A 15,234-nucleotide genomic window follows, 5' to 3' on the forward strand; every position below is an offset into this window, starting at 1 on the left:
TGTGTGGGAAAACAGCGACTTTTATCATGTGTATTGCTGTCGTACTACAAAATTCAAATGGACTTACTCGGTCTCTTCAATGTTTGGATGCCAAAACAAGGCAGATCAAACAACGTGTATGCGTTCAATTCACAAGTTAAACAGAAGGCTTATCAGACCTCTTGTTAGTTAATGTTTTTTTTTAGGTTTTTGTTTTATGAAATACATCAAAGTTATTCATATAGTTGATTGAAAATAATTTAGCCACAAACTATTCTCCTGTTCTAACTGCACATTTATGACCTATTTAGTGTTGGTCTATTTTGTTAAACCTCAATTTTCTTTTTAGCAGTAACATGAAAACACAGAGACATTTTAAGATCACTGTAAGGCACGGTAAAAAAAAAAAAGTATACGATTTAGTTAATCTGTCATGATTTGTCGTCATGTGTACACTCTCTCACATTAACAGTTCAGTTCTTAAAGTGTATGGTGTGCAACGAGACGACCAACTCAGCCACCCACCAACATGATGGTTAAGCTAAATGTAGCTAGCTGTTAGCTGGTACTTCAAAAACATTTCAGTCCAACTCTTGTCCTAGTCAGTTGGATTGGATTGTTTTACAGGAGACTTCCATGGTAAAAACATGCGTGTTGTCAAATCAACAAGTTGACAGTCGGACCTTTTCTGAATTTGGTTGGAAGATTGGCTGGATTATCTTAGTGTGTAGCCCGCTTACCCTGCACTAACACACTCATTCTTCAGAGATGACACACACACACACACACACACACACACACACAATTCAGGAGAATATATTGAAAATGCAAGATATATCAATGATTCTGTCACATTCAGAAAACCACATGCAAGTTATGGCTTGAATGTGATAAAGAAATGATAAAGATTCTGCAGTGTTTCTCTGTATGCGATCAATATCAAACAAATTGTTTTTATTGACCAACTAAACTGCTCCGTATCTTTCCATTAAAGCATGCATGCAGATGACACTCAGGTGGATTTGTTGGAGGCTTTTTCAAGTGACTAAACTTACTGCCATGTGTTCAATTATTTCATGGTCAAAACATTTATATGGTCAATCCTTATGTTTCCAGCAGATCAATGTTCACTTAATGGCGCTGTGAAAGTAGGAAACCAGGCAACTTCAGAAGTTGAAATGTCAGGAGCCAAGTGCAGCAGTGGGAAAAACACCTACAATGTAGGTGTGACGTTCAATCTGACCTGGAGCTGAAGGATATACTGTAAACAAGTTGAAGTTTAAAACCTGTGCACCATTTAGGCTTTATCCCTATTTGTGTTGCCTCTGGTTTTTACGATGGAACTCGTGTAAATTTGGATGGTTAGGCTAGAATCCAAGGTAATACAAAAGGAAAAAGTAACATTCACAAAACTCAAAAGAACATCTTAGCGGCAGCACTGATGGTGAGAGAAAGTCCATGATTCATTTTGGCAAAGATTTCACCTCAAATAAAGAATGTATTGCACAGGCACGCAGCGATGTCCTCACTCTGCAGGTGCTGATTCACTGTCCAACTTCTGTTATTAACTGATATGTGTGTGATATGATATGTATATTTGTGTGTGTGTGTGTTGTTAAAGACCGGGCAGGTAATTTTTGAAAAGTAGCATCCTCTCCGTTCTCTGAATTCATCCATACCTCTCCCCTCTGTGCTCTAGCACCATTGGTCCAGAAGTGGATTTAAGCTCCTGCTTTGAGTGTGGGCTCATGCATGCATGAGGTAGAGAGACTTGATTGGTTTGTAAACGTGGTCGAGTGCCGACATTGGTCAAAGAAACTGCTAGAGATGACTGTTTTTCTTTTTCAGAGCACATAAATTATGATTTATTTTTTATTTTTTTCAAATTGCATTTATGTTGCTATTGTATTCGTTTTTTTGACTTTTTCAATTCTATGTTGCTGCACCCGAATTTCCCCCCTGGGGATCAATATAATAGTATCTTATCTTAGTTATTGTAAGGACCTAAAGACAATTTCAACCAAAATCTTAAAAAACTGTATCTGGAGGAAATTATACCCGGCCTTTAAAGTACACACGGCTGAACATTTTGCTCCACTCTCCTCAATGCTATCTCTTACTACCCACCACATCCACATGCAGAACGTCCTTATCTTACATGCTCAATCACAGAAATGTATCACAACAGACCCAGGCTCTATAAATTCAAGCTCCAGATAGTGACAAGGCTGACACTAGCTACACTACCACATGGACCCTAAGCCTTGCTGGATTGTGCAGTATTCATCCAGCCAAATGTCTCCTTTAAAAGACGTTTACTGAATGAAATCATAAATTGGCCTTACTACAGTATGTATCATCAGACATTAGGGAAAAGTGCTTTGTTGAAGTGCTGGCTTCTTTGTCAACAGTGCAGCAGTCAGTGTGTTCTCCTTCTAAGATTCCTTTTTGTTTTGTCCAGAGAAGGGACGTTTTAAGACACACACACACAGCTGATTTTCACCTCACCCCTCAGCTTGCTAGCTACAGTAAACAGCCTATGGGCTAAACATGTGCCCCTTTACTGACTAATTACCCAATAATAATTAGCCAGTCTCCAGTTTTAACAGTCATTTTAATTCACTTATCTCTTTTCACTTCAGCTGCTTAGCTATGCTGATGTTCATCATGTCCATGCATTATCTAGTCTTATCGTCATGCAATCAATCAAGTAGAATCGATCTAGATGTGAGTGCACATTCACAAATTCTAATTGTTAATTAACCCTTTATAGGGCAAGTGATTATTGTTGGTAATTTCCGCAAACATTACATATGGCCACCCTTCTGCACCTCAGTAAGGTCGAGAAGTGTGATCCTCACTCAGCCAATCATAAGCGATCACCCTACGTCACTGATCCTGCTATTGTGGTATTTGAACCACATTGTCAGTGTTTATTACAATAACAATTTACAGAAATAAAGTTCTGCCATGTCCCTGAATAACACTCTGAGATTGAATCTTTGAATTTCAAAGTTTTTCAATGAGTGCCCTGTGAAGGGTTAATGCAAAGCGGAGGTGTGTGTCTGTCACATATATTTAAAACATTAAACATAGAACAGGAGTCAACCAATTCAGCCAAGTTTAAGAGGTCTGCTCTTGGGTGACTCACCTTCCCTCCCTCCTCCTCCATCGAAATGTATTTCTATGACTGACTTTAACTTTCTGAGGTGTGACAGGAAAACAGCTCTGTTCACAGTAGAGACAGGGAGTGTAAGCAGGAGTGAAAGCAGCTGTTGGATCCAGTTAATGAGAGAGAGCTCAGGTGATAGCTGAGTGGGTATGTCCCCCACCCCCCCTGACCCTGCAGTCAATTCTGTCAGAGCTCCCTCTCCTCAAATTCACTGTGTGCCTAATTACAAGCAAAAATCACACACTACTGTGAGAACTCTTGTTGGTGTAGTATTCCATGATGGTATTACCTCTGTCACAGGCTGTCATAAGGTTAGCAAAAGCACCTTTACTCAATTAGGATCATTTTAATTTTCCCTAATTCTCAAAAATGAATGGAGAAAAAAAAAACATATTAAATTTAATTTGCCATTCAACTGTCACTCGCATGTGTTAGTTTGTGTCAGCATGTTGCCATCAAATAGATTTTCTTATCAGTCATTGGTTTAATCGTTATTAGTAATTTTCATTTCTTATTCTTTCTGGGGAACAGAATAAAATATCCTGCTCAGCTCCTGTTGTTCATTTGGCACATTCATTAAGATGTCTAACTAAAGCAACATTTTTTAGAAAAAAAGAGCAGGAAAACATAAAGGAAGAAGGATCGATCCACTGCCTGGATTATTGATGAAGTCGCTCAGATAAGACCACGTCGGCTCAATTTTTATGCCACACAGGAGACTAAGATGTTTTTAAGAGTACTAAAAGAACACATAAATGTATTATTGCAAACTAAAAAGTGGACCTTGGAGGATTAGAGGAAAAATATCAGTTTGAAATCGCAAAAAAACAACCATGTGAAATTCTTGAAACTTAGACACATTGAATGCAACATCAGCTCCAGCTCTCTGCCTTATGAAAAAGTTGACTAAAAGTTCAATGAGGCAGCATTTACAAAATCTGGCAACTATCATAGATAGGCATCCAATACAGCCCTGCAGACACCAATGAGTGAAGTAACTCATCCTCGTCCATTATCATTCACAGTCTATGCTTATGCTCTCACTTTAGGTTCTTGTGTCTTTACCTCCTTAGTAATGATCCAAGCTTGATCAACTTCACCTGTCTCTTTAGTTTGCCGTGTTCTCGTCACCCTTCTCCTCCTCCATGTGATCTCAATGTCAGTTGAGAGTTATTATTTATACCCTTTAGCAGGTCATGTCTCAGTGTATTTTGCTAGCCCTATACACTTTGTGCTCTCTGGTTTAGTGTTTGCCTTAGTTATTTGGCCGCCTTTGCCTGTATTATATAAGTTTTGATGGAAAACAAAAGCCTCTTTTACACATGCGCTCCTTTCTGTAACAGTTCAGGCCAATCATTTCCCAGCAAGATATTTAGGAGGCCGACCATGATGGGAAAGCACACTGCTGAATTCAAAAAGTAATTTTCACCTTTTTGGTCTTCTTCACAGTATACAAGGCAGCGTGGGAAATTAACTTCCAAGAAGAAAAGTGTGTATAGCAGTTGTGTTGTGTGCACAAAGCTTGTTTGGCTTTTCACACTGGTCATATATAAAAACAGACATCATCCTCATCCCCATTCCCACTGAATGTAATTAACCTGCAGTGTTCACAGATTGTCTCACTCCAATTTCATGCAGGCTTTAATGGTAGACTGACAGAAAAAAGTCCAGAAAAATCTGAGGTGAAATAATGTGGTTGGTTGTATGCAAATAATTTTCTTAAATGTCAATGGCAAATGGTCTTGAGTAGTCAGAATTCTCAAAGCGCTTTTACACCACGTCACACCTAGCCGTTCAAACTGTGATGGTAGAGGTCGTAGTGGGACCATGAGTAGTAACTAATACTATTTATGTAACGAAGCAGCCATCTTGCAAGGTCAAGGACACATCGGACATGTTAGTACAGCCGCTGGGGATCGAACCCCCAACCTTCCAGTTGAAAGACAATGACTCTGAGCCACAGCTGCTCGTTCCAGAGCGAAGTGCATGTATGAGAGGATCTATAATAAACACAATAAAAAAAATGAGGGTTTATAATGCTACAAAGCAGAAATATGAAAGTCTGGGGAGGCAGATGTATCGCCATCTTTCATCGACTCAGCAGTCTACCTTCCTTTGACACCCTGCTGCTAGACACTCTGTCAATCGATAACATTTTGCGTCTTTATTCCAAAGTACCTCAGCAGGCTTTGTCAAACGGTCAATGCAATGCATTTAAAAAAGGCATTTTGAACAGACATCCAAAAGATGAGTGTGCAAATATTAAACTGCTGTCATAAGCGGTTTGATATTATTGGGCTTGCCTACCATGTTATTTTGAGACCAAATGAAAGGGGTAATTTTTGATTTTTTTGTTTTTGTTTTTTTTGTCTTTTTTTAACAGTGGTTAAGCCTCTGGCCTGTACATGGAGTACATATTTTGCTACTTCATGTCTTACTACTCTCTCTGTTGATTCCTACTAGACTGCTGGCCTCAGGGTAGCAGACTAGAAATAGTTTTTTGTTGTGTTGCTGTTTTCTATTTTTTTTTTTCTAATGCTTTGTTTTCTGTCTCGATCGGTGCTGTTCAGCACTTTGGACCAACTGTGTTGTGTGTGAAATGCTTTATAAATAAAGTTGAGTTGAGTTGAGAAAGGTTGAGCTCCAACACTTATTAAACATTAACATTTATGAGCTTCTAGAAACTACTTGCAGCTCAAATTAGGGAAGAACATTATTGACTTGTTTAACACCAATATTTACAAAGTAAGCAATGTGACTGGAATGGTGCTCATCATTAACAAGGAAACTCATGCATTACGTAACTTAAAATACATTTACTTTTCCTCATATTCCCTTGAAAAAAGATTGTATACAGTCAACACAGACTTATTAGTGGGCAATAAACAATGATTTATACATGTAAAAAGTTACATATATGTAACTTTAAAACATTTGGCTGTTAGGCAGTTTAACAGACGGCCATGTGGTATGGCGACAAATGCAGTATTTTTTAAAGTTACATAGAGCTCCTGGATGTGGGTCCATTTTGTTATTACGTCCTCTTGCACTCTGTCCTGAACTCTTCCCTCTCACAATATTTTACTTTTAAATTGTTAAATGATTATAACTGAATTAATGAGCCATTCGCAGTTCCACTGAACCGGCCATGTGTACTTAGACTTGCATAGCTTAATTTTTGAGACAAGCATATGCTACTGGCAGGATCAACCAGTTATCGACCTGGAACTGCTGTTCCTCTTTTAATTCTGTCCTCTTTGCTTATTTGTTTGTTCAGTTTTAGATAATCAGCCTCACCGCCCCAGTGCATCCAACAAGTGCTTACTTAGTGTCAACTAACTGGTGTTCTCTTGGATCTTGTGTTTTTGATTTGTCTATTCTTGTTCACATTTTTGAGTATTAAACTTTGATTTTCACTAGCTCGCCGATCATTGTTCCGCTCTCTCCAATTTTGATAATGTAAAGGAAGTATGTTTATTTATAGAACACTTTTCACAGACATCAGCCAAAAAGTGCTTTAGTAAATCTATTTTCACTAACAGTGATTAGGTTATAGAATCCAAAGGTTTACTTCAGACACAGCTGTATAAGCTATAGCAAATACAAGGCAAAGGTTTATCTCAAAATAACATTTTCAATATTTCACAGCCCTTATTTATCGTGTATAGGTAGTTGGATTGTAGTAGTATTTTAGTTTAGTCTGGTGTGAAGACAGGAAATGGATCATCAGAGGTCTTAGTCTAGTTGTGGAATGAACCAAATGATGTCCTTGGTTTTGTCTCAGTCTTGGATAAACAGGCCTCCAGATCTTTAATCAAGTCCGGTGAATGCCATTGTTGATTTATTCGTCTGTGGTTAGAAGGAATACACCACTCTCAATTAACTAAAAGCCCACAACCTTATTCAGCCCTCTTCATACAAGTAACACAATGTTTTCATCTCATATGTTACTTTATCTTAACCAAGCTCTTCTTCATTCCTTTGAAAAAGACAAACTTTTTGGGGAAATGTTTTTTTTGTGCTTTAGCCACCAATCTCTTCATGTGTTAATTCTTGGTGGTGAACTTGTTCTTATGACGAGTCACTTCAATTTGTTCAGGTTTGGCACATGATGTCATCGTTTTCAGAAATCCATAAAAAAATACAAATAAAAATGAAGGAAACCTCTAAATGCCTCTTAATGGTTTCGCTCTTTGCAAATCTATAAACTTATTAGTATAAATGGCCAGACTTTACAGTTGCTGACACATTACTACAAACTTGCACTTAAAAAATAACTTTCTGTTCACACATGTAATGGTTTGTTATGGATAGGATATTGGCCTTCTTCCTAAATCCCATGATGCTTTAGTCTTGTTCTGGTACATTCTAGTTTCAGTCATGACTTGTGTCGATCAATGTGGTCTTGACAACAACACTAAACAAACAAAACAAATACAATAGATCCAAATGTAAACTGACAACAGGCGAAGACTGAACGAAAATAGCCCAATTACAAATCTGTCTGCAACAAGAATACCATGGGCAGCACCATGAATTTATAAATAGACAGAACAGTAAAGCCTCTGTTATTTCAGAGCTCAAGTCGTGGCAAAGACCTCATTCAGAAAAGGGATCGATGAATCAGGCAGACGAGACTAAAATATTAAAGTAAATAACCCTTCTGTCTACCCCCTGCACTGTTTTGTTACAAAGGGGGGCTGGGGAGTTTAAAACAGAGGGTGCACATGGTTGTTAGCTAACAAGGGGGTAGCATCCCCTCTCATCTCTCAAATTGCCTGGCTCATGGGACCTTGAACACAGATTGACAACCCAAGTCAACAGCAAAATGTTCCAATCTCAAGAATACTTGACTAAACAGTATCACAGAGGTTGTTGACTCACAGACTTTGAACACTTCAGAGACTCGGACTGTTGTCAGAGCCACCAAAATGTTTGAATATAGGTTAAAATAAACTGCCAATCACAACTATTGATTGGACTTGAAATAGCAGAAGCTTTGATGTAAAGTGACCATCAGCAGTAACTAATCCCATACATACGCAAGCACGTACGCCACCACCAAAGCAGCAGATGCAACTTGGGGTTAACTTTGGACATGTTGCTTCAGGAGCTGGAGATCAAACCCCCGATCTTCTAGATGAGAGACAACACAGGCACCCATAGAATGAGTAAAACAAGATGTCCCTGATTCGTTGTCAAATGTGCATTGCTGAATGGAAGCTCTGCTTTATTACACTACAAAACTCCCTCAACCAAAAAAATAAACACCAGTCACCGAAACTAGATCACATTAAACTCCTGCAAACGAAAAAAGAGAACAGCAGGTAAAACTCAAGAAATGCTTCATCATCCACAGCCATTAGGAATCACTCTCAGACTACAGAGTGTGAACAGTAGAATAGCTGCTGTGTTACTAGCCCTATGACTGATTCATCATATTAATTTTATAATGTACATAATAAATCATTCAAGCACAATCAAACACAATTAAAGTCCATCATCAGGAACAATAATGAATCTTGATGACAATAATTTTGGATTTGAAGGGGGTCACAATTTCAAATTAGTTTTTCAAATGTCAGCGCATATTACACAGAAATGTGGCTATTATGGATTGTGGTTTTGGGTAAAAAAAGAAAGGAAAAAAAAGGGTAAAATAGTCCAACAATGCTCATAAAAGCTTACTTTCTCTTTTACACACCCTGACCAATGTTTGCTACCAATCGATAATGAAAACAATGCAATTGAGAATATATAATGCACAATGATAATGCCTGGAATACTAGCATTAGCCTGTTTGTACAAACCGGTCCAAAGCTCCACACTGTGCTAATGATCTCTGCATTAATCCTGTCATTCAAATGGCCTCCACAACATTTACATCTATCCTATTATCCTAATTAATTAGTCCAATAATAACAGGGTCAGTTTATTTTCCTGCGAACAATTATGTTGTAATGATATTGTGGGAGCACGTAATGATGGGTAATAAGTGAAGCGAGAAATCCACTGGGGGTCACACAAAGTCAGAGATGAGGTGATAAACACAGAGGGGTGAGGGAAAGAGAGAGAGAGGTAGAGAGGAGGAAGCTGAGAAGGAGGAAGTAGCAGCAGCAGCTGGTGTGCTTATTAAAAAAAACGAAGCAGTCAGTTACCTGAGGAGGAAATGAGTTTCCAGCTGATGGAGGGCTCCGGTTTACCGCTGGCCTGGCACATCAGGGTGACGTTGGCGCCTTCATTTACAATAATATCTCTCGACAGGTTGATGATTTTTGGTGGAACTGTGAAAGCAAATGAAACATGTTGATTATTAAATGGTTTAATCAAGAGTGATCCCAACAAATCAAACTCAGTGTACTTGCTGTGGGAAGAAATATTCCTCATGTGCAAACGATTACATACAGCAGATTGTCTCTTCAAAGAGTACTTCAAATTTAGGACTTCAAGCCTGTGTTACAACTGGTTTTGTAACATGGAATTTCTGCCAATTTCCTGTGCGATCCAGCTCTTAACCCCTTGATGCCTGAATTTGTTTTCAAGTATTAAAATGTTTTTTGTACATGTTTCTGCTTTCAAGAAGATGCTAAATTAAGTTGAGAAGGTTTATTTGAAAATAGCACATAAATAGATATTACATAAAAAATAGCACAGACATAGCACATCAAACAAATGTAGTTCTGTCTCCGACTGGTCCTTTGACAAACTAATGCTTGCAAAAGGTTCCTAGGTATGTATTGGAAGTGCATCAACCGACAGTGGGGGAATATGGACACTATTTTGCCTGCATTTTGCAGTTTGATGCAAATTTGTGTCAATAGGTGTCTGGGGGTTAAGGTTTCGTATCAGTCACAAGTATTGAATTAATAACCTGTATTCTAGGCTGACAGGGAGACTAAGTATCAGTTATACATAAGACACAATCAGGGTTTTTTAACACTGAAACATACAATGAAAAAAGTGCATATTTACTGAATACTTAAAATAAATATAAATTATATAAAATAAATAAATATATAATATATATAAATAAAACTTAAAAGTGATAAGGGCCAAATGCCAGCGCTCCAGATGTCTGTGGTGAAAGTCATTGTACGTAGTGCTGCGCTGCGTCACAGCTCTGGCAGTCCGAAACCCTCCAGCGCCGATAAGCAGGGCTTCTATTTTTGCCTGATTCTAGAGCATGACACGTCAATTTAGCCCAAAAAAGCACAAATGGGATGGGAAGGAAGACACCTAAACAACATTAAAACATCCGGTTTATTTACAGAATGAAAAACTCAGTTTTGACAGTTATTATTTGTGTTCGTTGATGTGTTTATAAGATTTATATCAGTTTTATACCACATACATCAAATTACCTCACATTAGAACTGCACAGAACTTAAGTGAATTTCTTAGCTTTGAAGATCGGCTCAATAGATCAGCACTTTGCCACCGATCCAGCTTTGTGGGTCAGGATCGGACCGGTGCATCTCTAATTTCCTCATACTCAGTGTACGCTGTGGTCAGTCAGTGGCACAAACAACCTGTTGTTTAATCTTCACGTTATCTTTCCCTTTACTTCCACATGATCTTGTATTTCTCCTGTGATGTGTTTACAGCTGCTCATGGCTGTGCTCAGATTCCAGAAAGGAATCCAGTGAGGCAAGGCAGGGCGCACGCCGACGGAGCAAAACTTTGGCACTGACGGATCTCAGGGCGCACGGATTATGTGGAAATTGGCAGTCGCCATGCAAATCACCAGGAAAGTAAAAAAAAAACTGTTCAGAACTCATCAGCAATGATTGCCTATAACTGTCTGATAGACGGTGTGTGCCTGCTTCAAATGCCAATTTGTCTGTAATTCCGGCTTAATGACTTCCAGCCAAGACTTTCTGAACAGCGCTTTTGTCTGCAACATAAACATCATCATGTCTTGCCACATGATACCCCTCAGAGTTGAGCCCTTTCATCTGTTGCTTGTGAGTCATTTAGACCTCAGACAATCTATACTTTGATTGGCTCTCACGACACAGTTTCAGCATATTTGTCACTACAAATTCACTTTACATGCAGAAAATCCAGACCCTTGTGTACAGATTTCTTATTTTTGAGATTAGTTCAGACCAAAAACAGAGATATTTTATTTTGGAAGAAAGTCAAACTGAATTGCACTCTGGCAGAAAGAAAGTTTTCAAAGTATAAAACAAAGATGTGAATAGACAGGAATGTTCAGTGTGTGATCTGTCGATTGGGAAATGCATGTGATGTCTATTAAATATACTTGTAAAAATATAGTAGTGTTAATATTCCCAGTGTACTGAAGTTTACAACATAAATGATAAATTCAAAGTCCAACCAATAAACAAGACTTCAAGCATTTCAGAGGTTCTTGCTTTTCTGGCCCCACATTGCAGAAACAGGAAGTCAGTCCTGTTGTTTAAATTGTGTTTCCTAACACAGATATTGAGGTATCAATTTGACCTTTTCATTCCATTTTAAGGACAACAAAATCTGATCATTTTGGCTTAGTGAGCTAAAGGTCATCAACACTGGTTAGATAGAATTTGCAGTACAGTAAAGCAGACAGAGAAAGCATAAATTCACAGAGCTGTGAGGTCCTCAAGGTGACGTTTTGAAACCAGACATGACGGTTTGTTTAACCAGTTTTCAATCAATACTGGTTAAGGTTTATGAAACTGCAGGCAATCTCCTCAGTAATTCAAAACTAAAATTAGCCTCACAGAGAGAACCTATCGTTACAGTATGAAGTGTATTTAACAGCTTGCTATGCATCTTTCAGAGCAGATTTTCAGATTAAAACTAAAGCTATTGTCCAAACTTCCCCTCCCTTTCTGCCTCCACACTTTCTCCCAGCCCCTTCCTTTTTGTTTCACTTGCAGGGACTGAGACAGCAGCAGACTAGTGAAAACCAAATTCTGCAATCAATGTCAAGGTTTGATATGCATCGTAAAGTTGATTTGGTTGTAATGTTTGTCCTTTTAGGATGTAGAAAGTATTTACTTTGAACACTGTGTTAACGCCTTTAGACTCATGTTTCCTGAGAGGTTGGGTCCAGGTCTTTCTCTCTCTGCCCACACTTAAAACACATATGAAACATGTTTGCGCCTCTGAGCGTCATAAACAAGCTAAAGGAAGTGCTGTTCTGTCCATGTGAACACAGAACGAACACTGTTCACTGTCTTCTTACTCAACAATATTTCTACAAAGGGAATATATGAATGTTGCCTTGTTCATGTTTTCAAAGTTGAATATTATGTCTTCAAACTTAACTTATAGAAAACTATTGAGTTGTCTATTTTGAAGGTTACCTTGTTGCCTTAAAAAATCTGGGGAAATGTTTGGGTTTATTTATCACAGAATGATACTCTCTGTTGAAAATTTGTATTGGACTCAAAGTGCTGCTAACTATTCAGCTGCTTCTGTTAGAATGAATCAATAAAATAAAACAATAGAAAAACACAACCAAACAGGATAAGAAAGGCACACACCACTGCAAAACAACAAAACACCTACTTTACCAATATTGCCCACGATAGTCAAAAACACAACATGAAAGATAAGGTAATAAAGATAAGAGGATATAAAAACAACCCACACAGCCTTATGGAACACCATTCCAAATTTGTGTTGACGCGGATACAAACGTGCATAATGACTGGTCAACGGCACTTTTAAGGTTTGTTCACACCAAAGCCGCTTGGTCCGCTTGAAACGAACTCTGTAAATGATGACAGAAATGGCAACATGGCAAATGTTAGCATTGCAAACAACACCAACCTCCAGTCCTCCTTGCAGGCGCCTGCGTGTGTGGTTACAAATCGCTCTGGCCAGTTTAACCTGACAGAGACTACATATAACTATAAATGAAAATAGGCTACTGTCAAACTGTGCTGTGCTACTTGATGCCAATCGTCTACGGCCTTGTTAACTTTCAGGTCGTAGTGCAGGCTAGATGACAGCAGTAGCTACTGACCAGAACTGCATGCTGCAATCAGGTGCTCCTTGGATGGTTACAGTTTCCAAGCTTGGGAAGCCATACATCAGACTTCAGTGTGTTGACATGTTTTTAATTTGAAAAGTCAGAATGTCAATAACAGACAGTGTAGATGTTATGAAGACAATGTGTGTAATGTCTCTCTTACAAGTAGACTAATATTTGAGCAAAACATTGATGTAAAATAATGTTTGCAAGTCAGGGACCTAATTATTTCCCAAATTTCCGACTTGTTCCGATTTGAACAGGCTTTTCTGTACATTTTACAAATCGGAAATATGTTTGTAGATATGTCCGACACCACCTGAATACAGCTACAGCCCCAACCAGTGACGTGTCTACAGTACACTCAATTCGACAGGGTTTGGTGCGCTTGACAAAGAGCAGTCTGAAAGTAAACCTAACCAAATGAAAAATGCAACAATGTTGCAACCTTACATCTGAATGAGTCCACAAAAAAATTATACGTGCAAGCAACCTTAAAGTTATGTTACTTCCCTTGGTTAAATATTTTATTTGAGTCATTCTCAAATAATATGGTAAGATCATGTTTCAGTCATCCGAAGAAAAACAGAAAAAAAACAAAAAAAACTACAATACTGTCTTTACAAATGTTAGATTTTATGATGCAATCATATAATATACCTGCTTTTTAACTTTTTTAGTGGGTAAAAAAAGTAACTGTACTTTTGATTTGATTTGTAGTAGATGTTTTGTCAATATCCATGTCTCCATCGCATGCCCTCTGGGAACATTTCAGTGGTAAACCCAAACTCCACCTTCAGGTTGCTGCTCACGTGTAGAGAGGAAGTGATGGAAAGGGAGCTCAAGGCTTCCAGGAGCGCACTCCACTGGGAAAAAGGTTTGCAACAAGACCTTGATTTTGACATTCTGCTACACACTCTAGGAGTTGCATGCCTTTTTAAATGTGAAGAATGTGTTATCAGTGTCTGTAATGTGCAGAAGGGCAATCGTTCACAGTTTAGAGGTGCGGTGAAAATGTAACAATAGCTAAGAGTCACACAAACATTTTCATTCATAAGACAAGCCTTGCGCCTTTCCTCTGTGAAAAATTCAAATGATTAATGCCGTCACTTCACTGTCACACCTTAAAGATAGGAACAAAACAGATTTCTTGCAAACCGTGTAAACTCAATATTATCTCCTGCAGCACACAAATCAATAAAGGGAAATTATGTTTATATGAGAATGGAGACACTGTCATGTTTAATTCAGTCTGCTTTGTACTTCCCTGTGGAAAATGAATATTTTTGTTATACGGCTTTGCATCCGACAGAGAGTCGTGAACTGCAATATTCTCCTAAGTGACAGTTAAATAACAAGTTTTCATTTACGACTGCTACGTTAATGCTGAGTGACTGGCAAATACTGACAAACGTTATTCTACCACACTACCATAGGTTAGTTTGTTTTAACCCTGAGGTCCCATTTAGAAGAGGAACCCAGTGAGCACTATTCTAATCTTTGGTGAGATAATGATGATTATGTCAGTTGGCATTAACATTTATAAGTTTGAGGGATTTGGTACAAATGGAACTGTGGGAAAAGCTCAAGTTCTCTCTTAGTTAGTATCCTTATTCAGTATTTTACTTGACTTTTATTTGAAGCTTGTTCAGTTAACATTCCTTGTTTTGGATTTGCCCAACTGTTCCAACTTACTCCTTTAAATGTGTCTAAATTGAATGCTTCCTACTTTTCCTGTGCCATGGAGGATCTATCCGATATATTCTTAGTCGTCCAACATGTTTGACGTTCATTATGTGATAATTCAAACTAGCTGGTGGAGTTTAAGCAACTCAAAATTCAAAATGCGAGCAGTTGGGTTCAAGGTCTAGTTTTTTTTTTTACAAATATAAAAAAATAATAATAATAACAAAGGAGCCTTGCAAAGGCTTTTGACAGAAGCAGGAAATGTTGCCCTGCTCAGTTAAGTTTGCTCTAAATTCTGAATTTAGAGAAGAGCTTCCTACATCCAAGCTCTGTCTTGAAATATGCAGAGAGAGGAAACACAAAAAAAACGTACATCTTCATGCTCTTCAGACTCCAGACCATCTCCACAGAT

General features: G+C 38.2%; 1 protein-coding gene across 4 annotated transcripts in view; it reads right to left on the minus strand.

Moving 5' to 3' along the window:
* The window catches only part of ntm (neurotrimin), a 138,814-nt gene that overhangs the window by 22,666 nt on the left and 100,914 nt on the right, over positions 1-15,234 (minus strand). For all 4 annotated transcript variants that reach the window (XM_079356356.1, XM_079356355.1, XM_079356354.1 and 1 more), the window contains exon 3: positions 9,310-9,435. In XM_079356356.1, coding sequence (XP_079212482.1) covers positions 9,310-9,435 — 126 coding nt within the window. The remainder of the gene's footprint in view (positions 1-9,309; positions 9,436-15,234) is intronic.

The sequence above is a fragment of the Symphodus melops genome, assembly GCF_947650265.1.
Source record: "Symphodus melops genome assembly, chromosome: 11".
In the NCBI taxonomy this organism is placed as follows: domain Eukaryota; kingdom Metazoa; phylum Chordata; class Actinopteri; order Labriformes; family Labridae; genus Symphodus; species Symphodus melops.